This window comes from Babylonia areolata, chromosome 1, assembly GCF_041734735.1.
Source record: "Babylonia areolata isolate BAREFJ2019XMU chromosome 1, ASM4173473v1, whole genome shotgun sequence".
NCBI classification, from domain to species: Eukaryota; Metazoa; Mollusca; class Gastropoda; order Neogastropoda; family Buccinidae; genus Babylonia; species Babylonia areolata.
Window position 1 is genome coordinate 43,169,730 of NC_134876.1, and position 26,002 is coordinate 43,195,731.

The 26,002-nt window shown below is 41.0% G+C and overlaps 1 protein-coding gene across 1 annotated transcript in view; it reads left to right on the plus strand.

The window, feature by feature from the left end:
* Positions 1 to 26,002, plus strand: part of LOC143283193 (DNA-dependent protein kinase catalytic subunit-like) — a 112,445-nt gene that overhangs the window by 13,613 nt on the left and 72,830 nt on the right. The window contains exons 14-33 of the mRNA XM_076589371.1: positions 92 to 260; positions 1,243 to 1,403; positions 2,887 to 3,018; positions 4,095 to 4,222; positions 6,296 to 6,379; positions 7,032 to 7,107; positions 8,102 to 8,227; positions 9,882 to 10,001; positions 10,564 to 10,720; positions 11,688 to 11,806; positions 12,227 to 12,419; positions 13,770 to 13,981; positions 14,468 to 14,625; positions 16,287 to 16,815; positions 18,136 to 18,367; positions 19,987 to 20,137; positions 20,822 to 20,900; positions 22,147 to 22,269; positions 22,930 to 23,024; positions 23,994 to 24,171. Of these exons, the coding sequence (XP_076445486.1) occupies positions 92 to 260; positions 1,243 to 1,403; positions 2,887 to 3,018; positions 4,095 to 4,222; positions 6,296 to 6,379; positions 7,032 to 7,107; positions 8,102 to 8,227; positions 9,882 to 10,001; positions 10,564 to 10,720; positions 11,688 to 11,806; positions 12,227 to 12,419; positions 13,770 to 13,981; positions 14,468 to 14,625; positions 16,287 to 16,815; positions 18,136 to 18,367; positions 19,987 to 20,137; positions 20,822 to 20,900; positions 22,147 to 22,269; positions 22,930 to 23,024; positions 23,994 to 24,171 (3,222 nt within the window). The remainder of the gene's footprint in view (positions 1 to 91; positions 261 to 1,242; positions 1,404 to 2,886; positions 3,019 to 4,094; positions 4,223 to 6,295; positions 6,380 to 7,031; positions 7,108 to 8,101; positions 8,228 to 9,881; positions 10,002 to 10,563; positions 10,721 to 11,687; positions 11,807 to 12,226; positions 12,420 to 13,769; positions 13,982 to 14,467; positions 14,626 to 16,286; positions 16,816 to 18,135; positions 18,368 to 19,986; positions 20,138 to 20,821; positions 20,901 to 22,146; positions 22,270 to 22,929; positions 23,025 to 23,993; positions 24,172 to 26,002) is intronic.

The following is a 26,002-nucleotide window of genomic DNA, read 5'->3' on the forward strand; positions in this document are numbered from 1 at the left end:
GCCTAGCAGATGTGGTGTAGCGTATATGGATTTGTCCGAATGCCATGGCGCCTCCTTGAGAAACTGAAACAGAAACTGAAACTGCCTGCAGGTGTCGGAGACGTACGCCCTGACCCTGGAGAGACTGCTGGTGGTGCAGGTGGAGAACCTGCCCAAGGTGCACAAGCCCTCCCACTTCATCAGTCTGAAGGCCGTCCTGCACCTCCTCCTCATCCTCCAGGCCAAGGGGGGCACCTTCAACAAAGTGCTCACCGGCTTTGGTCCGTACCTCAAGGCTTTTTTTTTTTTTCCTGTCTGTCTGCAGCTGTATTTGATTTTGTACAGAATTTTGTCAGGGACAGACACAACAAACTCCTCACCGGCTTTGTGACTTGATTCTGTGGTACCTATCCTAATGCTTGATTTGTTCCCTGGGAGTGTGGGTGTGGGTGTGGGTTGGTTGGTGGGTGAGTGAGAGAGAGTGTGTGTGTGTGTGTGTGTGTGTGTGTGTGTTTCTCTGTGTGTGTGTGTGTGTCTGTGTGTGTATGTCTTTAGTTTATGTGTGTGTGTGCACGCTTGTGTTTGTGTGTTTGTGTGTGTGTGTGGGGGGGGGGAGGGGGCGTGGGGAGATGTGGGGGAGGGGTTGCAAACATGTATGCATGTGTATTTGTGTGTTTACATATGTATGTAATGTGTGTCTGTGTGTATGTGTGTTCATAGTGACCTTGTACTCACATTTATGCATATGTGTGTAATGTGTGTCTGTGTGTTTATAGTGACGTTGTACTCACATTTAGAAATATATAAAAATAAGAATATAGAAATGTGTGTGTGTGTGTTAATGAAATATTAATGCGCTTGTAGATATGTTTTCAACAAAGGCTACAGGTGTATCCTGGCTGAATTGTGAAAGGACAGAACTGAAATGGTGATTGGAAAGATGGAGAAAAGTGGAGGGGGAGTTGTCATTTTTGGCACTTTTTATCCCTGCTTGTCACTGGATTATGAAAGATGACAGCAAATCATTTTCTGTTGAAACTGATTTTATTATCACATCATTGCTTGTGTGCTTATAAAACCAAAGAATCCTAAAAGGTTATGTCAGAAATATTTTGATGATTGATCTGGACTGAATGTTTTCCTTTTATTTCCCTTCAAATGTAGAAATTAAAAGACCCTCAGCCAACCCATAACCTTAATATTTTCTCATCACTGTTGTATCTGAAACTACTTCGAAATTCCATTCTTTTTTTTCTTCCACAGTGTACCAGAGCCTGATTCGCACATGCTCCCACCCAGTGGCCACAGAGACTGAGGAACAAGAAGCCGATGCGCCAGGGGAAACTGAACTGAACGTTCGACGAGTCACATACAAGGACTTCCTGGAGCTGTGGGGTGGGCTTCTGGAAAGTGCGAAGGTGAAGGTAAGTCATGTCACTTTGGCTTCATCTCTACGTGTGGTCTGAAATGGCAATCCAAGGTCTGTCATTATCAGTTATAACTTTTAACATTTTATTTGTTCATTCATTTATTTAAAAAAAAAAAATCAAAAAAAAAAAAAAAATCTGGTTATTAGCCTTCATCAGTTTGATGTAAATTGTTCTGCAGCAGGTAAATAAAGAAAATCAAGAAAGGTCAATTTTCTTTCCAGTAATGTTTATACTCAAGGCCTGACTAAGCACGCTAGGTTACGCTGCTGGTTAGGCATCTGCTTAGCAGATGTGGTGTAGTGTATATGGATTTGTCCAAACTCAGTGATGCCTCATTGAGTAACTGAACTGAACTGAACTTGTATATATGCTGATCTCCACCCCCACCCCCTATCCTTTCCTCTTTCCCTGTGACCCCACTTTTTAATTTGTTATTTTGTAATGAAAATTAATAGATTCACATAGTGCAACAGCAGATTCATGTAAGTTTTTAACTCATGTCTTGAGGAAAAAAGACACGTGTTTTTGAAGATTTTTACCACTTTATTGGGTTGTGAAATTATTGAGGCCGCTGTCTGATTATTTTGACCTTTCGGTTCATCAGTGGTGTTTGCCCAGAGACATGATGGAAGACCTGACAGCTTGAGGACTGTCATGGCCACTCAGCAGCAAGCTCTTCCTGCAGTCTGATTTCTGTAAAAGACATTTTTAAGCATGGTGTGCTCATTATTGTAAAACTGACTTGGTATTGACTAGTTGAGTACATCCATTGTTTTTCCTAGTGTCTAGTTCTGGTCTCCTTTTCCTTTTTCTCTTTGTGTTATGTTTCCTTTATTCAGTCATGGCGCAATAGCCGAGTGGTTAAAGCGTTGGACTTTCAACCTGAGGGTCCCAGGGTTGAATCTTAGTGGTGCCTGGTGGGTAAAGGGTGGAGATTTTTCCGATCTCCCAGGTCAACATATGTGCAGACCTGCCAGTGCCTTAACCCCCTTCATGTGTATACGCATGCAGAAGATCAAATACGCACGTTAAAGATCCTGTAATCCATGTCAGTGTTTGGTGGGTAAAGGAAACAAGAACATACCCAGCATGCACATCCCCGAAAATGGAGTATGGCTGCCTACATGGCGGGGTAAGTAAAATGGTCGTATATGTGAAATGTTAAATGTTACATGTTTGAGTGTGTAGGTGTGCGTGCCTGAAATCTGATTGAATGACACAGGAAGCGAACAATGAGCGCCCAATGGTAGCCGTCAGTCGGCTCTATCCAGGTAGGCAGCCTGTTGTGTAAATGACTCTGCGTTTGTAAAGCGCTTAGAGCTTGGTCTCTGACCGAGGATAGGCGCTATATAAGTATCCATATCAATCAGTCATTTGTCTTAACATAACTTTACAGTGGATAGACAATAACCCAGGGAGATGAAGAGGCCTTGTGACATTATCTATGTGAGGGGTGTTTTTATGTTGCTTTCCACAGGATCTTGTGAAGGAGGGCATTGGTCTGGAGGAGCGAGATCAGTTTACGAAGGCCCTCTATGATGAGCTGATGACTGCAGTTCTGAGAGTGATAGGGAAACTGGATTTCACTGCGATTTCCAAGGGTGGAGAGGTGGGTTGTTGTATTTGCTGTGTGATTGTATTAAAAAAAGAACAAATTATTATAATTATTTTTTGGCTTGTTTGTGTGTATGTGTGTGTGTGTATTTGTGTTTGTGTGTGTGTGTGTGTGTGTGTGTGTGTGTTTGATTTCTTTCCTCTTTAGCAAAAAAGACAGTTTTGACTTAGTAACAAAGCCATTTGTATATTGTATAAGTTCAGGAAAAAAAATCAACCAAAAGATAGTGTCCATATCTGATCTGTGTTCCAGCTTAGTGAATGCAAAGGGGTGGTTTGAAACTGATTGATGATGTTAGTTCAACAGGTATACTAGTCCTACTTCAAACAGTTCAGGAGAGAGGGAAGAGGAGAGGAGAGGGGAAGGTGGTCAGGACATCTCAGCTGATCTTTTTTTCCTGCCACAGTGTGCATTTCTTTTTTTTTTTTTCTTCTCTTTTTACCTCTTTTGTTGTTGTTGTTGTTCAGTCCATAGTTTTCCTTCTCTCTGTGCTTTGTGGTTGTGTCATCTCTGACTGTGTCTACGAATAAAAACTGTTCCCCTGCAATTCCTCGTCTTCCAGGAGTTGCATGTATTTCCTCCAGTAGACGCTAATAAAATCACTGTAAATGTGGGTCATTATGGTTACAGACTCAAGTTTCATTGTTCTTGAATGGTTTTGGAAATGTCTTCCACAAAATACCAGACATTGTTCCATTATTAGATCTTTCAAATCTAATTTTAAAAACATATTTGTATACACAATGTTTTAGACTATGGATCCTTCTCCTTCCTCCCAGACTGCGTGTTTGTGTGGGTCGATGCGTGCATGTGGGGTAGGGATGAACTTGGGGAAGTGTTTGCGAGTTTTCATTAAAAAAAAAAAATCTGTATATTTATGTGCCTTAGTCACACCACATGTATTGTTAAACGTGATTAGAACTACAGGGTAAGAGCTATGTTAATGCACATTCTTCTTCTTTTTCTTTATATTATTATTACGATTATTGTTGTTGTAATTATTATGATGATGATGATAATGATTATGACGATTATTATTGATATTACTACTATCATACTTTGGTTTGCAGGAGGATGAGACAGAGGCAGGGGGTAGTGGGGGGGACAAGGAGAACCTGTCAGCTGACCCAGTTAGTGGGGTGGAAGCCAACCGTCCCATGGACTTTCAGGTGTTCATCAATCTGGTGGACTTCTGCAGGTCAGTAGGAATCTTTGCCCATGTGTGAAGGGAGTTTGGACTGCTGCATATTTCGTGTGTGCTGTGTGTGTTGCTTGCTTTATGTTGAACATGCGAGTAATGCTGATGTTGGTGTGTTTGTCATTCGTCATTTGTTAGTGTTGTAAATGACAGCATTTTCCATTTCTCCCTTACCCATTGAATATGTTCATAATACTGTTGTTAGTATTTGCATTGTTAGTATTTGCAACACTTTATATACCTTTTGTCAATGGTGTAATCAAAAGCATACGTTTTCTGCTCATTTTTATTGTATATAGTCTTTCTTAGGAGCAAACGATTTTAACTGAGATATGGGATACTAATTTTTAAAATATCTGTTTCATTTAGCACAGGTATTTTTTTTATAATACTGGTATGTTTTTTTTTTCTTTCTTTCTTCTCTATTTCACCTAGTTGAACGAAGGTTTTATCATAGCTCATCCGAGACACATGTTGTCTCCCAAATGCTACAGCTAGCTGTATGGAGAGATGTGATCAGGGATATTATTGTAAAAAGAAACAGCATGGTGGTGTTCACAGTCCACTTTGGACAGGTTTTACCTCCAGGGTGTTTTGGAGGAATTGCACTGTGTTGAATTATATTTCTTGTCATCATGACTGTCGCGCCCCGACCCTCCTGGGACGGGACCTACCTTCTCACACAGAAGGAATCAGGAACTTGAAAGGTTAAATAAAGTTTTATTACACGACAAACAATTGCAAATACAAACAAATGACAATAAAGAAAACTAAAAAAAAATAAAACCCAGCACGTGAAAACCCAAGAAATGACACTATGCGAAACTCAAGCACACAAAAACAACAGGCGTTCGAAGTTTATACATTATACAAATCCATCCCCACACAGGCACACGAAATAGGAAAAAGATCAAAAGGTCAAAAAATGTAATCCATCTTGCGACAATGACATATTTCTCTGTGTGAAATTCAGGCTGCTCTCCTTGGGTAGAGTGCTTTGCCACAGTGCAGTCCACCTATATTTTCCTGTTTTGTGTGTGTGTTTTTTTCTGTTTGCTAATGTATCTATTTGTTTTACTACCAAAATTGAATTTTCTACAGAATTTTGTCAGGGACAACCCTTTGTTGTCATGGGTACCTTTATGTATGCTAAGTGCATGCTGCACACGGGACCTCAGTTCATTGTCTTATCCAAAAGGCTATAGCAACCAGACCACTGACGAAGGTTTAGTGGAGGGGGTAGTAAAAATCCCAGTCTATGTACAGGTGACTGTTTTGGGTGGGTACTGTTTTGGCCCAGAGAAGTACAGACCATCCGTAGTCTCCAGCTTGATTATTTGGACGTAGGGTTGGTCATAGCTGTGTGGCAGCTGCGTCCCTTCAGGGTTGATGACACTGTCACATGCGTTTCTGAATCTGGCAGCAGTTCTTTGGCAATGAGGATTTTATTGTTGTTTCCTTATAGTTATAATGGGCATTTAATGTCACGTTGTTTTTGTTTGGTGCTGATTTTTTTTCCTTTGATTTTCTTGAATACCCATGACTTGATGATCCTTTTCTGATCAGTTCAGAGAGGCCTCCTTTTCTCATTTCTCATACAGTTGCTTTTATTTACTTATCTTGTTAACACATTTCCTCCCACAGCATGAAGTTTCTGTGACTCATAATGACATTTGCATCGCCATCAGCATGATAATATTGTGATTGCAATATTCTTTTGGTTTTACTTGTCACTGTGAGATACGAAAGCACGTTTTGTAACCTTAACCTTCTGATAAAGGGAAATAAGTGGTATTTACATTTTATATGTGTTCCACATGATATATGCCCTAACCATGTCCTTGGAAAGTTTCTGCTATAACTGTGGTGACTGACAGTGCCGATCTGATTGACTTGGGTAAAGGGAGGTAATACAATTATGGCAGGGATAGCCTGTCAGTCATGATCAGGAGAAATATTGTATACCTTTTTTTTTTCAGCCAATTTGAGAGTTTTCAGTATAACCGCAAGAAAAAAAGTATTATGATATTTTTGTTTGAATTTAAGATTGACTTTTTTTTTTTCATTTTCCAGAGATCTGCTTGTGACAAAACAGTTTGTGTTGTTTGAGAAATGGGTCTTTACCTTCACCCATACCATCATAGTACAGTCCACACAGTGAGTTCCCTGTTTTCCTGTGTAATACATGCTCTGTGTGTGTGTGTGTGTGTGTGTGTGTGTGTGTGTGTGTGTGTGTGTGTGTGTGAGAGAGAGAGTTTGCATATATGTATATATGTGCGTGTGTGTGTTTGTGTGTGTGTGTGTGTGTGTGTGAGTTTGCATATATGTATATATGTGCGTGTGTGTGTGTGTGTTTGTGTGTGTGTGCGTGTGCATGTGTGTGTGTGTGTGTGTGTGTGTGTGTGTGTGCTTGAATATATGTATGCATGTCAGTGTGTGCATGTTTGTGTGTGTGTGTGTGTGTGTGTGTGTGTGTGTGTGTGTGTGTGTGTGTTTCTCTCTCTCTGTCTGTTTATGTCTCTGTGTGTGTCTGTGTGTGTGTTAGTGCAAGTGTCTGCATGTGTTTATCTTTTTCATACCATTTTAGGATATGCACATATGCATGCATGCTCATGCATTCACTCGCTTGTGCACACACACACACACACACACACACACACACACACACACACATTTCAGATGAAAGTGCATTCATGTTGATATGTTATATTGTCTTTCTAGTCTGTCAGTGTATGTCTTGTATTTTGTGCCTGTGTGCATGACGCATTAACAAGCATCAGAGTCTGATCATAACTGCTTTTGTTTGCAGGTTTCCCCTTGTCAGTGGTTTCTACAAGCTGCTGGCAGTGTCAATGAAGATTGCAAGCAAACTAAAGTACTTTCAGGTAACAAGGCATAGTGTCTTTTGGAATAAAAAAAATATATATATTGGGGTGGTGGTGGTGGTGGATATTGTAAATATGAGCTTGCAAGGCATATATCCATGTACTCCAGTGGTAAATATTTGATTGCATGAAATATCTCCCATTTCCCACTTGTTCCAGCATGCATAATGTTATGCATCTGTTAACAAAAAAAAAAAAAAAAAAAAAGAAAGAAGAAAAATGATAAAAGAAACAACACAAACAAACAAACACAAAAAGCTCAAAAGGCTTTAGGATCACAGATTTGTAACCCACACAAACTGCTTTCCTTCTCACAGAAGACAGCTTTGTTTTGCTTTTTCTCTTCGCTTGCTCTGCATATCAGTACTTATGAGGTTACGGATCACACTACATGAATGCCAGTATCATGTACTGTTCTGTTTACAACTACTGCTTGTATGGCAGAGTAAAAATAATAATGGATACTTATATAGCACACTATCCAGAAATCTGCTCTAGGTGCTTTACAAAAACGCTTGTTAACATAAAACATTACATCTATGTTACATACACACACCAAAATATGACTGCACACACACACACACGCACGCACACACGCACACTGCGTACATACATTTTAACAATACATGTGCATCTAACAGCTACCCTAACACATACGCACGCATAGGCAGGCACAAACTTACATAAACGCACGCGCACACAATATACATTCATATACATGCATGTAGTTATGTACACATACATATGTATACATACATAGTCAAGCACAGCTAACGCAAAGGAAGTGGACCTGCCACAATTGAACTTACTGCTGAGGGAAAAGGTGAGTTTTGAGACGAGATTTAAAAGATGCGAGGGAATCAGCATGACGGAGGTTATCACAGACATGCACATAAAATCCCACTTGTAGATGCGAGTGGACATGAGAGCTGCAGGCCACAAACGCTGAGAAAGAAGAAGAAGAAAAATGACTGATTGTTGTTTCTGCTTGCAGGCGTGTGGAGTTGCCCCTGCTGCGGGGTCAGAGGCCATGGAAGTAGAGGAGGAGGAGGACAGAGGTGGAGAGAGCCAGACACAGAAATTCAACACCTTCCTGCTGATCACTAAGTTCTCCAAAGAGGTCGGAATTAAGCACAGAAAGGGTGGATGTGTTGTTTGTTTGCTCAAGTTACCTAAAACCACTCCTGTGGGAAAAGTAGTGTCTGTGCTGATGTGTGTTCTGTGTGCTTGCTGACTGATAGCAGACAAGCAAAAATGTGAAGAGCAAGGCCATTGAGTGAATGAAAATTCGGCGACAGTGTTTGTGAAATAAATGATGAGGGTGTATTTTTTTTTTAATCTATTTATTTCCCAACATTTGATTTCCTGTTTATTTGTTTTTGTTTTGTTTATTTTTATTTTTTTTTTTTTTAGTGTGGTCTTTTTGCTTCTTCCCTCCCCCCACTCTGATATTGACACATTTTTTTAACCCCTCACCCCAAACCCCCACAAAACTCAAAAGAAATACTGACATTCCAAACCACACAAAAAAATGAGCAAACTAACACTCAGAAATAGAAACCATGAAAGACGAATGTTGCTGTGAATCCAAGGAGGGAGCAGTCTGTCAGGAAAAAAATATATATTGCTGCAAGCCCTTAAAAATAAACTACGAAAGGAAATAGAGACAGAATTGGTTGAAGCAAGCTTCCAAGTAATGATGCTTGTATGATATTTCCTTGAGAACATATGAGTCCCTACCTTAAAGCCTGAACCGGACTATAAATGGCGGGCGATTTGAATCAAGCCAGTTTCTCACCAGAGTCTGACACTGTGACGTCGGTGAAGGTTTATTCAAAATAAAAGCCTAATAAAGCTACGGTTTGGCTTCATTTATGGCAGAGAGCGAGATTTGCCTAGCAGCTTCCAATCTAGACCTGAATTGACTTTGGAAAGTACAAAATGTGTCAGCTACACGTAATACAAAATTTGAATGCAGAGAAAAGGGGCGGAGCTAGAGCCGTTTGTGTTTGCGCTAGACGTGTCTGTCAGATAAAAATAGCACCAGCACCTGGTACTGTCCGGTGAGAATTGGAAAGCATGCAGACAGCCCCTCGACGTTGGCAACCGTAAACGACCACATTGTGTGGCAGGAGTACACGGATATCTTTCTCCGCTAACAGTGAGTCGGTCTTTGTTTTGCTTTCACCTCCCACATGTTTACATTTCTACCGGACACGTGCTCGCGCTTTTTATAGATAAACTCCGCCCCTTTCCCTTTTATGGATAGGCTCTAGTGCGCATGCGCAACCGAAACCTTGCTCTCGGGAGTTAAGACTTTAAGTGTTGTGAGGTTTGTGGATGAGTCTGTACTGTAAAGTTGCGTAGTTCATGGATGAGTCCCTTCCATAGTGTTGTGTGGTTTATAGATGACTTTATACCATAGTGTTGTGTGGTTTATGGATGACTTTATACCGTAGTGTTGTGTGGTTTATGGATGACTTTATACCGTAGTGTTGTGTGGTTTATGGATGACTTTATACCATAGTGTTGTGTGGTTTATGCATAAGTCTGTACCATAGTGTTGTGAAGTTTACCAGTGAGATTGTACCATAGTGTTGTGTGGTTTTCCAATGAGTCTGTACTATAGTGCTGTGCGGTTTACGGATGACTGCCTGCCGCAGTTTTGAGTAGTTTGTAGATGAGTCTCTGCCATAGTACTGATAACAATGATAATAAGTGAGATGGGGTGTAGATGTGAAGGCAGCTACAGAAATGGTGTTGTGTGGTTTCAGGTGCTTGTGCGCATGAAGCAGTATCGTGATGACCTTCTGGCCTCCTGCCTGACCCTCATCCTGGCACTGCCCAAAGAAATTGTGGCTCAGCAGATGAAGCATGTGGTGCCTGCCATTCAGGTTTGTCTGCCAGTGTTGAGCGACAGATTGGTGTACTTGATCAAGGAGACGATCAGTGTGTGTTTGCATGCACACCCACACGCACGCACACCCACTTCCACACACCCACACCCACACACCCACATCCCCCCATTCCTCCCACTCCCCACCCCCCCACACACACCTACACACCCACATCCCCCCCATACACCCCCACCCCCAAACCTCCCCACACACACATGAACCCACATACGCATGCATGCACGCATGCATGTATTGTATTGAACAGATGTTAATTGAAATCATTAGCTTTTGAACAGATGTTAAAGACGTTAGCTAAAGGAACAAATGCATGAATGAATACATACACGCACACATGAGTGAGCACATACTCACACACGCATACACACAAACACTTGCTTACAAATTATATTTTTTTCTTGCAATTTCTGCTCACAAAACACAGTCAATCAGCAGTCAGCAGCCATCACTCCCAACCCCCTATACCACCGCCAACCCCCACCCCCCTTCCCACCTCTTCTCCCTGATGCTGAGACCAGTGTCCCAACATTTCGGTGGGCAGTTGACGTTCAGCATGGGGCTGAGTTACCTGCCCCTGGCCCAGGTGGGTCTGGAGGCGCTGGAGGGGTGGTCGAAGACGCTGCCTGCTGACGTCATGGAGACACACTTCCCATGCATCCTGCCCTGCCTGGATGCATTCCTCAAGACAGCGGACACAGGTGCTGCTACACTTAAAGCTTTTCTGAACGGACATTTCATTTGTAGATGTACATCACTGTACAGACATGCAAGTAGAGAGGGAGAGAGAGACAGAGACAGAGAGAGAGACAGACTTTAACACTTTAATGTCATTGGCCATGAGGTCCTAATGACATTGGTAAATGCATCAACATACTTTCATTGCATAGCAGAATATTAGAATATACAAATGAAAATGGTGAAAGCAAATATATAGTTCTTTCCTTGAAGAAAAATGGTCACAACCAGCAGGCCACACAACACATGATAACTCTGTTCATTCATCCGTCAACGCAACATATTCCAACATTGGCAACAGAAAATATCAAACCAACCTAATCATGCACTTCGTATCTGTAACGAGAAAGAGAGACAGAGGGAGAGAAAGACAGACATATATGTGTATGCATTCACATCAGGCAGTCAGCCACACACGTTTTTTAGACAGTCGATAATTTCATCATTGATGATTCAGAGTCCACATTGATTACGGTTATGATTATTGTGATAATTTATGATGAAGATGACTGTGATGATAATGATTGTGAAATGCGTGTTGAATAGTGTGTTGTGAAGCAGTTGATGCCAGGTGCTTTGATTCTGTCATTTTGAAAAGCTACGTAGATAAACAGTTCATAGAGGTCATCTGAGGTAAGCAAACTGTTTGACACAATTAAAAAAAAAAAAAAAAATCAGTCAACCTCAACAAGAAGTTTAGAGTTTATTTTAGACTTAGATATGTGTGTATGTCAATGCGTATGAGAACCTGAGTGTTTATTCAAAATTTGAATTAAAAAAAAAATCTTGATTTCTCCTCATATCTTTATTATGAACTGATTTAATAGTTACCTATTGATTTGTACATTTATAAACTAATTCATCTCATTCAGTATATATAAAGTTGAAATACAACACACACACACACACAAAACGATGACAATGTTGCAGGTGCTGAAGAAGTGAGCGTAGACTCTGTGGTCAGCATGTCAGGTTCCAAATCCAGCCGACGGAGAAAGAAGCTGACCATCAGAAAAGTACGAAACCAGAAACCAGCTGATGCAGAGAAGGTATGCAATATACACTGTGTTTACTTCTTCTATCTCCTGTCAGACTTTTGGTTGACTTCATTTGTTCCTGTATTCGGCATAGTTCTTTGAAAGGACATATAATTATGTGCTGTAAGTTCTTTGATATGACGAATCATGTTGTATCTTTGAAATTATAAAAACTGAATGTTTTCTCAGTTACTGGGTAATATTAATGGTGTCTACTTGGATTCTGAAAATGAAATATCTACTAATTATTAACTGATTTTATGTGTCTATATATTGTTATGGTTATGGGGCATGAATTCACAACTTCTTGATAATTTTTTTTTAGAATTTAAGGTGATTAAAATGGATCTGAAACAACTTTCCTTTAAATTTTTAGGTATTTTCTTTATCAGATTAAAAAAAAAAAATCAGTAATGATGATTGTATGTGAAGAGCTATGAGAGCCAGCTGTCCGTGGTCAAGCGTCGCATAGTGGCCTACCTTGGCTCACTAGGGGGCAGCGTGAACCATGCCATGCTGGCAGGAAGCGAGGAGGAGATCAGTCGTCGAGCCATCACCTGGGACACCAACCAGCACCTGCGCTTTGACATGCCTTTCTTTGACATGAAGCCTGTCATCTATTTTGGTATGTGTGAAGGCAGCGAGAAGGTTCATTGCATGCATACAGACATGCTTTTATTTCTCTCTCTCTGGGAAGTAGATGTTTAGGAACTTGCAGAATATTGTTTATTTCTATACCATTTTTTGTTTGTTTGTTAATGTCTTGCCTTCTTCAAACAGCAGCCATTGTATGATTTTTGACTCATGTTCTAGAAGAAGTCTTTTCCTCAGTATTTGCATGATTGGAAAAAACATTCTTGGTGAAGTACTGATGTTACACTGGTTCTGGTTCTGTATTTTTAACATAGGCATTTACAGAAGCACAACAATAATGGTACAGAACAGGGTTTCATATTAAACAGATGACATGTACTTATGAGAAAAGATCTGAGACCTGCATGGTATTTTTGCATGAGAAGGCAGCTCAGGCATTCACTTTTGAGGTTTCAGCATAGCATTTGTTTGACTGAGTAGAATGTTTTGTTTTTTTTGTGTGTATGTGTTCCTGAATTTGGGCCATATTTTCTCTCTATATGTTGTTGATGACGAATGGTGATGGAAGCGAGGCTGCTGCAGCTGCTGTGAGGTATTTGAGCAGCGCTGCTAAAGATGCATCATTGAAGTGGAGGACCCTCGAATTTGTGGTCCTAGTCTTCCCATTTGAGGCCACAGCATACTCAGCTCTGGGTAGGATAAAATTCCACCTCTGACGGGGCTTGATTCTGTCTCCTCCCAGTCATCAGTCCACAACACTAACCACTTCACCACAGGGGCTGGTTCTGTGTGGTTGACTTAGTTCCTTCAACTTTTTGTTCGTATCAAAACAACAGCAACAAAAAGAACATGACAAAAAAACTAACCACTTCACCACAGGGGCTGGTTCTGTGTGGTTGATTTAGTTCCCTAAACTTCTTCATCTTGTCAGCAACAAGAAAAAGAACAGTTTCACAGTTTCTCAATGAGTCGTCTCTGTGTTTGGACAAATCCATATATGCTACACCACATCTGCAAGGCGGATGCCTGACAGCAGCATAACCCAACATGCTTGTCAGGCCTTGAGTGCATGCTTCTATATTTGTGTACCTCTCAGAGTGGATTTCTTTTTACATGATTTTGCCAGAAGACAACACTCTCGTTGCGATGGGTTCTTTTTCAGTGCGCCAAGTGCGTGCTGAACTTTCATCTGAAAGACTAGACGCTCAGTTTGATTTTCCTGTCAAACTTGGGAGAAAGGGCGAGAGTGGGATTTGAACCCACACCCTCACAGAATCCCTGTATTGGCAGCTGAGCGTCTTAACCATTCTGCCACCTTCCTCCTTATGTTTACAGATAAAGAACATGAACAAACATCAAGGGTTGGTATGCTTTTTGACAGACCCCTTCCTGCCACACGTGGTGGAGCTGGCGAGGCAGTCGAGCGATCGTCAGACCAAGGTGGCGGCCTGTGAACTGCTGCACTCCCTGACCCTGTACACGGTAGGGCGCAGTGCACAGCAGCCTGGGGAGCGCCAGAAACGCTACCCTATGGAGCAGCTGTACAGCAAGCTCTTCCCCCCTCTCCTGGCCCTGGCCTGCGACGTGGAACAGGTACCGTTCTCCTGGAGTGTGAAGGACAGGGTTCTCTTTGTGAATACAGTATAAGCTAATTGAATAATGAGATATTGGGGTCTTGATCAGAGTCACTGAACCCTGGGCGATAAAAAGGGTTGCCCAAGCAAAATGACCCCCCACAACCCGCTTCTCGGGGGTTCATCAAGCCGCCTTAGGGGCTCCACAGCAGATTTCATCATGGTTTACTCCCTTTGCCCTTGATTTTCCGAAGTTTCACTACACAGTCTGTGGGGTCATTTCCACATGACCACAGAATCTTGTTTTTGTCTTATGGCATGTTTAATTGATATGTTGCTTGATTCACCATATGATTCGTTGATTGATTAACTGATATAGCTGGCAAATCCCTAAACACCGTGGATATGTATTCGCTGCCCCAACGGCCATAAAAGGGTATGGGACCTTTTTCAACCTATTTTAGTTCCAGTTTATTTTATTCCAGTTGTTGCGTGTCCTGGGCAGGTGTGTCGTCAGCTGTTTGAGCCCCTGGTGATGCAGCTGATCCACTGGTTCACGGGGACCAACAAGGGGGAGAGCCCGGAGAGCATGGCACTGCTCAACGCCATCTTTGACGGTCTGGTGCAGCAGGAAGACACCATGCTGAGGGATTTCTGTGCCAGGTCAGCCTGTGTGTGTCTGCGTGGCTGCTGAACTCTTTTGCTTTTCTTCCTTGTTGCTTATGGTGTTGGATCATAGATGATAATAATAATGATGATGATGATGATGATGATGATGATAATGAGCCTGTGTGCGTCTGTGTGGCTACTGAACTCTCCTGCTTTTCTTCCTTGTTTTTTTCTGTTGTTGGTTCATAATGATGATGATGATGATGATGATGATCAGCCTGTGGGTCTGTGTGGCCATTGAACTCTTCTGCTTTTCTTCTTTGTTGCTTATAGTGTTGGATCATAGATGATGATGATGATGATGATGATAATGATGAGCCTGTGTGTGTCTGTGTGGCTGCTGAACTTCTGCTTTTCTTCTTTGTTGCGTGAAGAGAAGGTGGCAGAATTGTTAAGATGCTCGTCAGCCAATGCAGAATCTGTGAAGGTCTGGGTTCGAATCCTGTTCGCACCCTTTCTCCCAAGTTTGACTGGAAAATCGAACTGAGCATCTAGTCGTTCGGATGAAATGATAAACTGAGGTCCTGTGTGCAGCACGCACATAGCGCACTGAAAAAGAACCCATGGCAACGAGTGTGTTGTCCTCTGGCAAAATTCTGCAGAAGAATTCCACTCGGATAGGTACACAAATATATACATGCATTCAAGGCCTGACAAAGCGCGTTGGGTTATGCTGCTGGTCAGGCATCTGCCAAGCAGATTTGGTGTAGCGTATATGGATTTGTCCGAACGCAGTGACACCTCCTTGAGAAACTGAAACTGACACTCTTCTTTGTTGTTTATGTTGTTGGATCATCGATAATGATAATGATGATAATAATCATAATAATAGTAATGATAATAATTATTATAATGATATAATAATAGTAATAATAAAAGAGTAAAATGATAATGATAGCAATAATGAGTTTTCTTTGAGAGCGTCTAATCAAATGAATTTTGTTTTAAGCACTTTACAGTACAATAGTTCTGACAAGAAAACATTAAAGTTACACCAACCATCACACCATGTAAGTACAACTAAATGAGAAATGTTTTAAACTGTGACCATTCAGTGCACCAAAAGCACATACTAGGTACAATATTTGTGGAGACTGTATTTTTATGTTTTCACTTGCAAATATGCATGCATACATCCGCACATGCATATCAGTAAATAAACAGATGATTTGAAAAGATGAGTCTGGATATTGGTTGTTAGCTTGAAATGGACTGGGTGCATCTTAATTTATGTGAAAGACTTAAAGGAAAAAAACAACTTCACTGGAAATAAATAATTGCTGAATTAGTTTGTACTTATCCTTCATGTTTACGTGAGAAAAGTACCAAAAAAAAAAAAAAAAAAAAAAAGTGTGAGCGATAAAAAAACCCCAACCAATTGACAAAAGAAAACCAGTAATGGATATACAATTGTTACTTGCTTATGAAATATGAAGGCACATTACAGAGATGTGGGAACTGTCCTCAGTCTGTCAAAATGTTAATAGTTCACTCTTTTATCAAAAGGTTTTGATTAATTTTAACCTTAACCTTAGCATCTGAATGTTAGTAGACTGTTTATAACCCCAACATTAACTCTTTATACATTCCAATTCTTGTTAGGTATTCAGCTGTTTTGTTTTGCTTTGTTTTCATCCATGTGATGTCATATACAGATGTCTACGTGAGTTCCTGTACTGGTCAATCAAGCAGACGACCAAGAAAGCGCTGGAGAAGAACCCTGGGAACGTCAAATCTATCCTGAAGAGAATGTACAGCTACGCCCTCCACCCCTCTGCCTTCAAGCGACTCGGCGCCGCGTTCGCCTTTAACAGCATCTATGCCGTGCTGCGAGAGGAAGACTCGCTGGTGGACCGCTTCACTTTCCAGATCCTGGTGCACTTTGTGGAGAGCTTGGCCATGGCCCATGCTGATGAGAAGTCTCTGGGGACCCAGGACCAGTGCAAGAAAGCCTTGGAGCACCTGGAGAAGATCATACGTGCGAAGGCAGACCTGCTGAGGAAAGAGTCCAAGGTCCGCACGGAGCCTGTGGAGTGGAGCAAGCGTGTGCTGGACATTGCGGTGAGGTGGCTGACGCGGCAGTGCGGCAGGCCTCAGACGGAGTGTCGTCACGCCTGTATGAAACTGGTGTACCAGCTGGCTCCATGCATTCAGGGCATCAGCGCTCCTGTGGACTACTTTCAGGTGGGTTTGCTTGGACTTTGACGGTTACAGAGTGATGGATCCTGGTCGGGGGCATTTAAAAAAAATGTTTTTTCATTTTCATTTCTTCACCATTTCTGTATCCAGCACCTTTCGGGAACTTTCTTCATTTTTGATAATAAAAGTTATTCTTTCTTCAAGATGTGCTTGATTTAAAAAATTGCTGTTTTTTGATTGTTGGTTGCTTGTACTTTCTTACATTTTTTTCTTACAAAGTGTATTTTACTGCAAATTGTTTTAGCCCTGTTTAGTAAATTGTCTGTTCAGTGTTTCTACACTTTTGCCGTATCATAACAAATTAAGCGTACACTGTGTAAGTGACTGCAAGGAAAGGATTCAATTTCAATTCAATTCAAAATACTTTATTGTCTTCTTCAACCAAAACAGAAAATTCTCTTTTGGCTCACTTAAAATGCCCATCAGCAAATATCAGAGAGAAAACGACTAACTGACACACCCTTCCCTGATTACCACACACACATCAGTTATTATGTAAAAAGAAAAACACTTGGGTAAGATGAAATTACATTTTAAGATAGAGTGGAACAACTCTGTGTGTGTGTGTGTGTGTGTGTGCGTGCAGCTGATGAAAGATGTATGTCAGTACTTTTGTTTGATGTATGTTTGCGCACAAGATCTGATTTCAAGTGTGTGAAAACAGTATGTTTCCTTTTGAACAAACTACTGAAGAAGGAGGATGTGGGGTTATCATACTTTGTGGTGAGGTTGACAAGGTGGAAGGTTTTAGGGAGGGGGGGAAGTGAGAGGGGACAGCAGGCAGTGGGAGATGGGGGGATGTAACAGCTAAAGTTGTCCACTGTTCAAATGAGAATGTCATTGTGAGAAAACAGTATCACACACAGTCATAGTTGATAAGTGATATGTCATTTTCTGTCTTTGTCTGTGCAGTTGTTTGTGAAGGGTTGTCTGTGCAGGTGTTTGTGAAGGGTAAAGAGGCTGTTGTTGATAAAGAACTTATCCTGTTTCATCTTGTCTGAAGAAGCAGTCATGGCATAAACGGTTAGGCGTTGGACTCCTTATCCAGTAGTTCACCAGTGATCAGGGTGTGAGGTCCTGTTTTGGCATCATTATGTTTCCTCGGGAAAAATGCTTTACTGCAGTTTTCCTCACTTCACCCACTTGTGAATGGGCTCCTGACTTTGGTTGGAGAAGGTTAAAACTATAGGAGAGGATTGGGCCCTGCCTTCCCATGTCGAGCCCTAGACACTGGATATGAATTCACTGCTCCATGGACGTATGGGACCATTAACCTTTAACCTTTACTCTTGCGTGTCTGTGCAGGCATTCCTGAAGGGCAAAGAGGCCGGGGCCTACTTTGTGGCCCGGTTTGAGGGGGGCGGGCAGGCGGTGGCTGGCAAGAAGGGTCTGTCCAGTTGCCCCACAATGGACCTGATGGCGACTGCTTTCTCCCTGCATAGCGTGCTGGCCTGGTTCGACATGCTGCTGGCTGCCCTGGACTGCTACTGTTGGGTCTTTGGGGAGGGTCTGCTGCCCCCAGACAAGGTTTTTGCTGGTGAGTTCAGTGTTTTCGTTGTCTTCTGCATTTGTTGGCTGCACACTCCTGTGTTCATTCATGTGTGTGAGTGTGATTTTATTTGCATGACCATTTTTACCCTGCCATATAGGCAGCCACACTTTGTTTCCGGGGTTGTGCATACCAGGTACATTCTAGTTTCCAAAATTCATGAACGCTGATGTGGATTACAGGATCTTTATCATGCATATTTGATCTTCTGCTTGTGAAAGCACACGAAGGGTGTTTAGCTACTAGTAGGTCTGCATGTATGTTGGTCTGGAAGATCTGAAAATCTCCACCCTGAACCCACCGGGTGCACGAAAATCAGGAACTGAGCATGGGAAAAATTGAGCGAGAATTCAGTGCTCTGACCTTTCATCCACCACATCTGTCATTCAGTGTTTTCTTGTTCCAGCCATTTTCCTTGCTAGAACTCATGCCTGATCATATGACAGTTTGAAATTGAGACAAGTTGTTGATGCCTTCAGCAGTGCAGTGCTTCCACGACCAAGCCAGGGTATGGGATCAGTGACCTGTGACTTCTTACTTGGTAGAGAAATGCATCTTGCAGGACACTTTTTCCCTGCTTGCAACTATCGGTAGGCTCTTTCCTGTCTTCTGTCCCAACCCTTCGCTGTCAGAAAGATGTAGGCTTTTTTATGCTATATTTTTTGCCTGTAATAAGATTATGAATAAGTGGGGATGAAAGTAATGAATATCCTTGGTCATATTTAAGACCCAGCAGATTCTCCTGTGTGATCCAGTGGGATCATCAGGGGGAAATAAGTCTTTGGTATGTGCTTATGTGGGATGTTCAGTTAAATATCAAAAGTCTGTAAATGTAATTCAGTCAGACAACAGAGTAAACCAGGGCTTTTTGTAAATCATATTGATAAATATGGAATCGAGCTGAAAATGATATAAGAAAAAAGAATAATGGAAAAATATGGAAAAGGATGTTGGAAAACAGGGAAAAGCTTCAGTGACAGAACCCACCTCCAGCACCCTGGTCCAACATCAGGGCATCACCAGGAAACCTTTTGTGGCTGGCTGCTAATCTTCTTTCTTTTTCCTTAACTCTTTGAGCCCTGCGCCCAGGCATTGCTCTGGCGTCAAAATCCGTCTCGTTAAAATGGTTTTCATGTTCATACATATGCATAAGTTGTAAAGAAAGGGAACTAACTTCTACAGTATTTCTGGATGTGTCCACATGTAATTTGGAGAGAAAAAAACAGTATACTTTCAGCATTTTTTCCACATAACTATGGCATTGAAGCCTGCGGAGGCTGTAAACTCCACAGCGCCGCACCAAAAAACTGTTCTCCAGATTCCTCCAGGTCTGTCAGTTGTGAGTCAGAGCCAAGGTCTCTGCTGCTATTCGTGTTCTTATTAAGACACATGGATTCACCTTGAAGTCCATGCATGCAAAGTTTTGGTTTAAAGCTAACTTCCTGTTCTTTTCTGTTTCTTTTGGATTTCAGGCACCACTGGCAGTTTATTTGTTGATTTTGGTTTTCTTGTTCCAGACACTTGATTTTTAAGTTTTCATTTCACAAGCCGGGAATTGTAAATAAGTTTATGGCATGCATGACTGTACAACTGAAAATGTATTGCAGATTACCAAGAGAAGAGCAGTCAGGTGTTTGATAGTGTGGTGTACTTTGTGGACAAGCTGTCGCTGGGTAGCCTGCAGGATGCAGCCAGCCTGTTTCCTGGCAAAGTGGACACGTCCATCTTCACGCCCAAGGAACTGGATGATTATAACAGGTATTCAGCCCCTGTGTCACCTCAGTGCTCTGCTACTGGGATCTTCATTTTTATTTGTCTGGGTTCATAGATTGTAGTTCCCATGTTAACTTGCATGTAAAAATAGGCTTTTACTGCATGACCATTTTTTAGCACACCATATAGGCAGATTATAGTATGTTTTAGGGTGTGTGCATGCTGGGTATGTTCTTCTTAAACGAAGCCACCAATGTTGACATGGATTATGGGATCTTTCACATGCACATTTTATCTTCTGTGTGTATATGCACACAAAGGGGGATTCTGTCACCAGCAGATCTGCACATCTCTTGACCTGGGAGATGAGAAAAATCACCACCCTAAACTCACCAAGTGCTGTGACCAGGATTCAATCCTGGGGCCCTGATGTTGAGAGTTCAATGCTTTAACCATTCAGCTGTTGTGTCTGACTGCTACTGGCTGTCAGCTACTGGGATCGGCAGGTATGGTTGTGAAATAAATGAAACAGTGATTGACTGAGGGAACCTAAGGATGTGGCTACAGGTGGTGTTTGTACCGTGATGGAAACAACACATGGACAGGATTCTCATGTTGCTAAATCTGGCCATCATGAAACAGGTGAAAAATGAAAAATGGTGGAGGTGCATTCTTTTTCTAGTAATTTGATGGTGTGTTAATGTTGGTGATTTTGTGTTTTGTTGACAGAGCCAAGTGCACAGTCATCATCAGGCTGTGGAACTTCCTCACCATTTTGATGGCAAAACATTCCAAGATCATTGCCAAGGTAATATCATCTTTGTTTCTGCTGATTTTCTTTGGCTGATGATCTTCTGTCTAGACTTGTGTCTAGATTTTGGTGATGTACTTGTCACTATAATTATTATGAGCATTTATGCCTAATCTTGAAAATAAGCCCTAGGTGTTTACAAATAGAACATATACATAAATATCAAAAAGGAAAAATTGAACACAAGATAATAAACATTATCAAAATTTATTCATCCCCCCCCCCACACACACACACAATACACATGCACACACGCACACACACACACACACAAGTCATAGCACACAATTATAAATAGTACACGATCAAAAATACAACCAACAAAATCTGAAACTATCAAAACTCACTCACTCACTAATACTCATTTTAGTTCATACTGGAAAGGGATAAGCTGTTGAGAATTATTCAGGAGGGGAAAAGGTGGGTCTTCAGTCTGGATTTGAAAGATTGTAGTGAAGATGAGTGACGGAGAGGCTGCCATTATGTGACATTGTGTGTGTAAGCTTATGGTGACTGTTTTTGATTCTGCTGACTGGGGTCTGTCTTCAGATGATGTTTGAAAAAGACGGAAGCCATGGAGTCTTCGTGCATCCTTGAGATTTTGGTACATTCCAGAGTATCGCTCACTTAAAATGGAATATTTTGCATTTGGTGATTGCAGATGTACTGTGTCAATGATAAATTCTTCTTCTTCTTCTTTCTTCTTTCTGTTACACGACCAACATCAACTTGCCGATGACTCTGTCGTGGTTCATGCATGCTGGGTATTTTGGTGTCTCCATAACCCACCGAACACTGACATGGGTTACAGGATCTTTAACGTGCATATTTGATCTTCTGTGTGCGTATGCACATGAAGTAGGTTCAGGCACTAGCAGGTCTGCACATATGTTGACATGGGAGATCAGAAAAATCTCCACCCTTTACCCACCAGGCGCCGTTACTGTGGTTCGATCCTGGGTCCCTCAGATTGAAAGTCCAACACTTAAACCACTCAGCTATTGCGCCCGTCGAATTGTGAATGGTCTTGGTATCTTTGTGCCTAACTGAGTGTATTCTTACTGGAAAGTTTAGGCAGTGAATTTTGGGGATTCTTCTGACTGAAAAGTGTATAATTTATTTGAACATATCAATTCATCAGTTCATCTGTGCACATGTCTGTCAGTAGGTCTGCTTAGCTATCTGTTGTGTCAGATCTGTTCGTCTTTCTGCTCTCTGTGTCATGTGTGTTTGTGTGTTGCAGATTGTTCCAGAAAGGCTTTTCAGCAAAACGTTGTGGCAGTTGTGTGCATCATGCGTAGTGCAGCCAAGTAGTGTGGGCTTTAACATGGCAGATGTGGAAATCATCATGAATCTGCCAAAAGAGGTGTGTGTGAGGCAGGATGTAAATGTGTTTGTGTGTGAGTGAGTGAGTGAGTGAGTGAGTGTGTGTGTGTTTGTGTGTGTGTGTGTGTGTGTGTGTGCGTGTGTGCGTGCAAGCATGATTGATTTGATTTTGTAATGGATTATACATGTGTTTAAATTTCTCAGATTTTTGCCCAGAAAGTTTTAGCTACCAAACATAGCTTTAATTTTTTTTGCTGATTATGTGATGTCTTCTGTTAATCAGAGTTAATACAGATCTTCAATAACAACAAAAAAGTCTCAATTAAAGGGGAAAAAAGCAGCACTTCTAATACTAAGTTATGCGTTTGAATAGTCTTTTACTATGGTTTTTTTTTTCAATGTTGCTCAGCTTTGCTGCATGCTACAAAAGAAGTGAAAGGAATAAAGCCACTACTTTCAGTGTATTTTGATACATGCCTGTACATGTGGTTTTTTTGTCTTTCCGTATATGCCTGTCCTATTACCTTGTGATAATGGTGTGAAGGTTTGTGCACGTTTACATTGCAAGCCTGTAGAAAATGTGAGTGAATCCGCTTATATGCTTCATGAGACATTTTGAAAGACCACACTGCTTCCATGACTGTTATAAATCATTTGAAATCCATGTAGTGCAATCAGTGTACCTTGTTCTGCCCGCTAGATGAGCCAGGTGCTGATGGTCATGTCCCGGTTTCTCAGCGATGCTCAGAAGAAACAGATGCTGTCCGTGTTGGGCCAGGAGCTGCAGGGAAACAGGTCAGTGTACAGCTTGAATCTGTGAAACTCCTGTCACTTTGTTCTGAAGAGTGAGCATTAAAAACACGGGTTGATGCACAGTTTGAATTTGTGTTGTTTCTTCCTGTCACTTCATTCTGAAGAGTAATGTACACAGGTCGGTGCACAGTTTGAATTTCTGTTACTCTCATTACTTCACTCTGAAGAGTAATATACACAGTTTGGTGCACAGTTTGAATTTGTGTTACTTTTGTCTCTTCATTCTGAAGAGTAATGTACACAGGTCGATGCACAGTTTAAATTTGTGTTACTTTTGTCTCTTCATTCTGAAGAGTAATGTACACAGGTCGGTGCACAGTTTAAATTTGTGTTACTTCTGTCACTCAATTCTGAAGAGGAAGCACTAATATACACAGTTTGGTGCATAATTTGAATTTGTGTTACTTTTGTCTCTTCATTCTGAAGAGTAATGTACACAGGTCGGTGCACAGTTTAAATTTGTGTTACTTTTCTCTCTTCTTTCCCAAGGTGAGATATTTTAATCTACACAGGTTGGTGCACAGCTTGAATTTGTGTTACTCCTGTCACTTTGTTCTTAAGACTGCACACTGATGTGCACAGGTTGGTGCACAGTTGGTGTTACTCACATCACTTCAATCTCAAAATTAAACACTGCTGAATACAGATCGGTGCACAGTGTGAATCTGTGATAATCTTTTATGGCAAATTATTTGCATTTGTTTACCAGAATATTGAATGTTTAAAGAAAACTTGAGGAACACTACATATATCTGCAAGACGTGTACAATCAGTTTACTAATTTTTGTTGTTTTTTAAAACAATTGTTAAAAACAACAACAACAACAACAAAAACCACCAGTTTTAAAAGGAAAAATAAATTGCAGTACTGATTATGCATATTCAAGACTATTGATTTTGCAAAACTTTTTTGTTGATGTTGTTATACCTCTTTTACCTGCCTTTGTACAGGGATGTGTTTGGACAGCTGCCCCTCTCACTGACGGCTATGATGATAGACTACACCCAGCTACAACAGACAGTGGAGGGCTACCAGCAGTTGCACAGAGTGGGGCTACTCATGCCTGCCATGGGCAAAGCAGCTGAGGCTCCCAAGATTGCCAGAAAACTCTTTGACAGTGTCGTGAAGGTAGCGTGGTTAGTTATTAGAAAATGATACCAAATATTGATTGACTTTATTGTTTATAGCATCGTTAATTACCAAAGCTCAGCTTTTCTCAGAGAGTGACATAAGCTTACAGTTGGGTACACAGCAAAGTGAGAGCTGTATGATCAATGGGTTTTTTTTCCTGCAGTGGGAATTAATTTACAGCTTAGTCTTTTGTGAAGGACTGTGACTCTTAAACCAGGAGGCAAGTTTGCACTGGTTCTTAGTGCTGCAACCTTGGGGGCTAGTTGGACTTTGTGGACCATTTCCAACATTGACTGTTGTTAAGCCCTCTTTGCGGAAATAGTGGGGATGTAACTTGGGCAGGACGCTCATTAATAATCAAATTCCAGCTCAGATAACTAGTTGGGACAGCAGTTGCCTCCACTGCTGTTTTGATGGTCATTGTCAGACATAACAGACTGTCATGCAGTACATACATACAGTTGTCAAAGAATGATACAGAATATCTGTTGACTTTACTGTTTGTAGCGTTGTTGATTATCAGAAAATGATACTGAATATTGATTGATTTAGTATGCCTTTAACATAACTATGGAATATAACAAGTTTGTGGAAAAATGGGCACTTTATAACTGTTTGATACAAGATTAAGCTTTTCAATGATACCTTGGAACTTTGGCATTGAACATATATTGTTTTGCTGTTATAGATTTGTCAGTACTTCGAACTTAATTATATGCCTACCCTATACTTTCTAATGCACAAAACATATAAATTCTGTATCTGTAAACCTTTGTCTGAATAAAAAATGTTGAAAAAAAAAAAAGAAAAAAAAAAGAAAAAAAGAATATTGATTGATTTTATTTTTTGTGATGCAGAATATTTACTGATTTTATTGTTTGTAGAGTTGTTAGTTACCAAAGAATGATGCAGAATTTTGGTGTTTGACCTTTCTGATGGTTGCATCAATGTTATCAAAAAATAACACAGAATACTGATTGATTTTACTGCTGGTAGTATTGTTAGTTATCAAAGAGTGATAAGGAACATTGATTGATTTTTATTGTAGGATTAACAGGGATGTTGTCAGCAGAAATATCTCAAAGGAAGTGGGGTTGATAAAGTGACATGGCTTTGTGTGTACTGAAGAAAGTTCTCAGAATAAGAGATGGTAAAAAGACAGTGAACGAGGACCATAAGGGGAAAAAAATCTTTTTGGTCATTGTCTTAACCCCTTCACTGCTAGTATGTTTTGCTATAGCCTATTCTGAAAAAAAAATCAGAAAAACAAGAAAAACACACCAATGATTTTAATTTGCTTATATTTCAAAAAGTACTGAAGATAAGTGCATAAAAGTATATATCAAATGAAAGGAAAATGAACCAAGATTTTGTTTTTAATACTCACATCTTCAAATAATGAGTCAATCTAACAGAAAAATTCCATAAAATGCATTGATAAAAAAAAAAAAAAAATGGGACTGTCATTCCATCATGTAGGTGCTACAATATCAACCAGGTTTTCAACCAGTCTTTCTTGTGACTGTTGTGATCAACCACACACACTGTCAAGGCTGAGCAACAGTGTCCAGGTGCATAAGACTCCAACACAGTCCACACAAAGAATGAAAAGGGTGTACTCACCCTGGATCTATCGCCAGTAAAAACGCTGTGTGTGGTACTTGCAGAAACAGTCTTCAAGACACAGTGCTGGTTTGCTGGGGCAGTCTGGGCAGTAGAACCTCACATCCTTTCTTTGTCCTTTCTTCCAGCAGACTCTGCACCTCCTTTGTGGCCAGGCCTTCTGTGGGGTATTTGGGATGATATCAATGAAGTGTCGTCCACACAA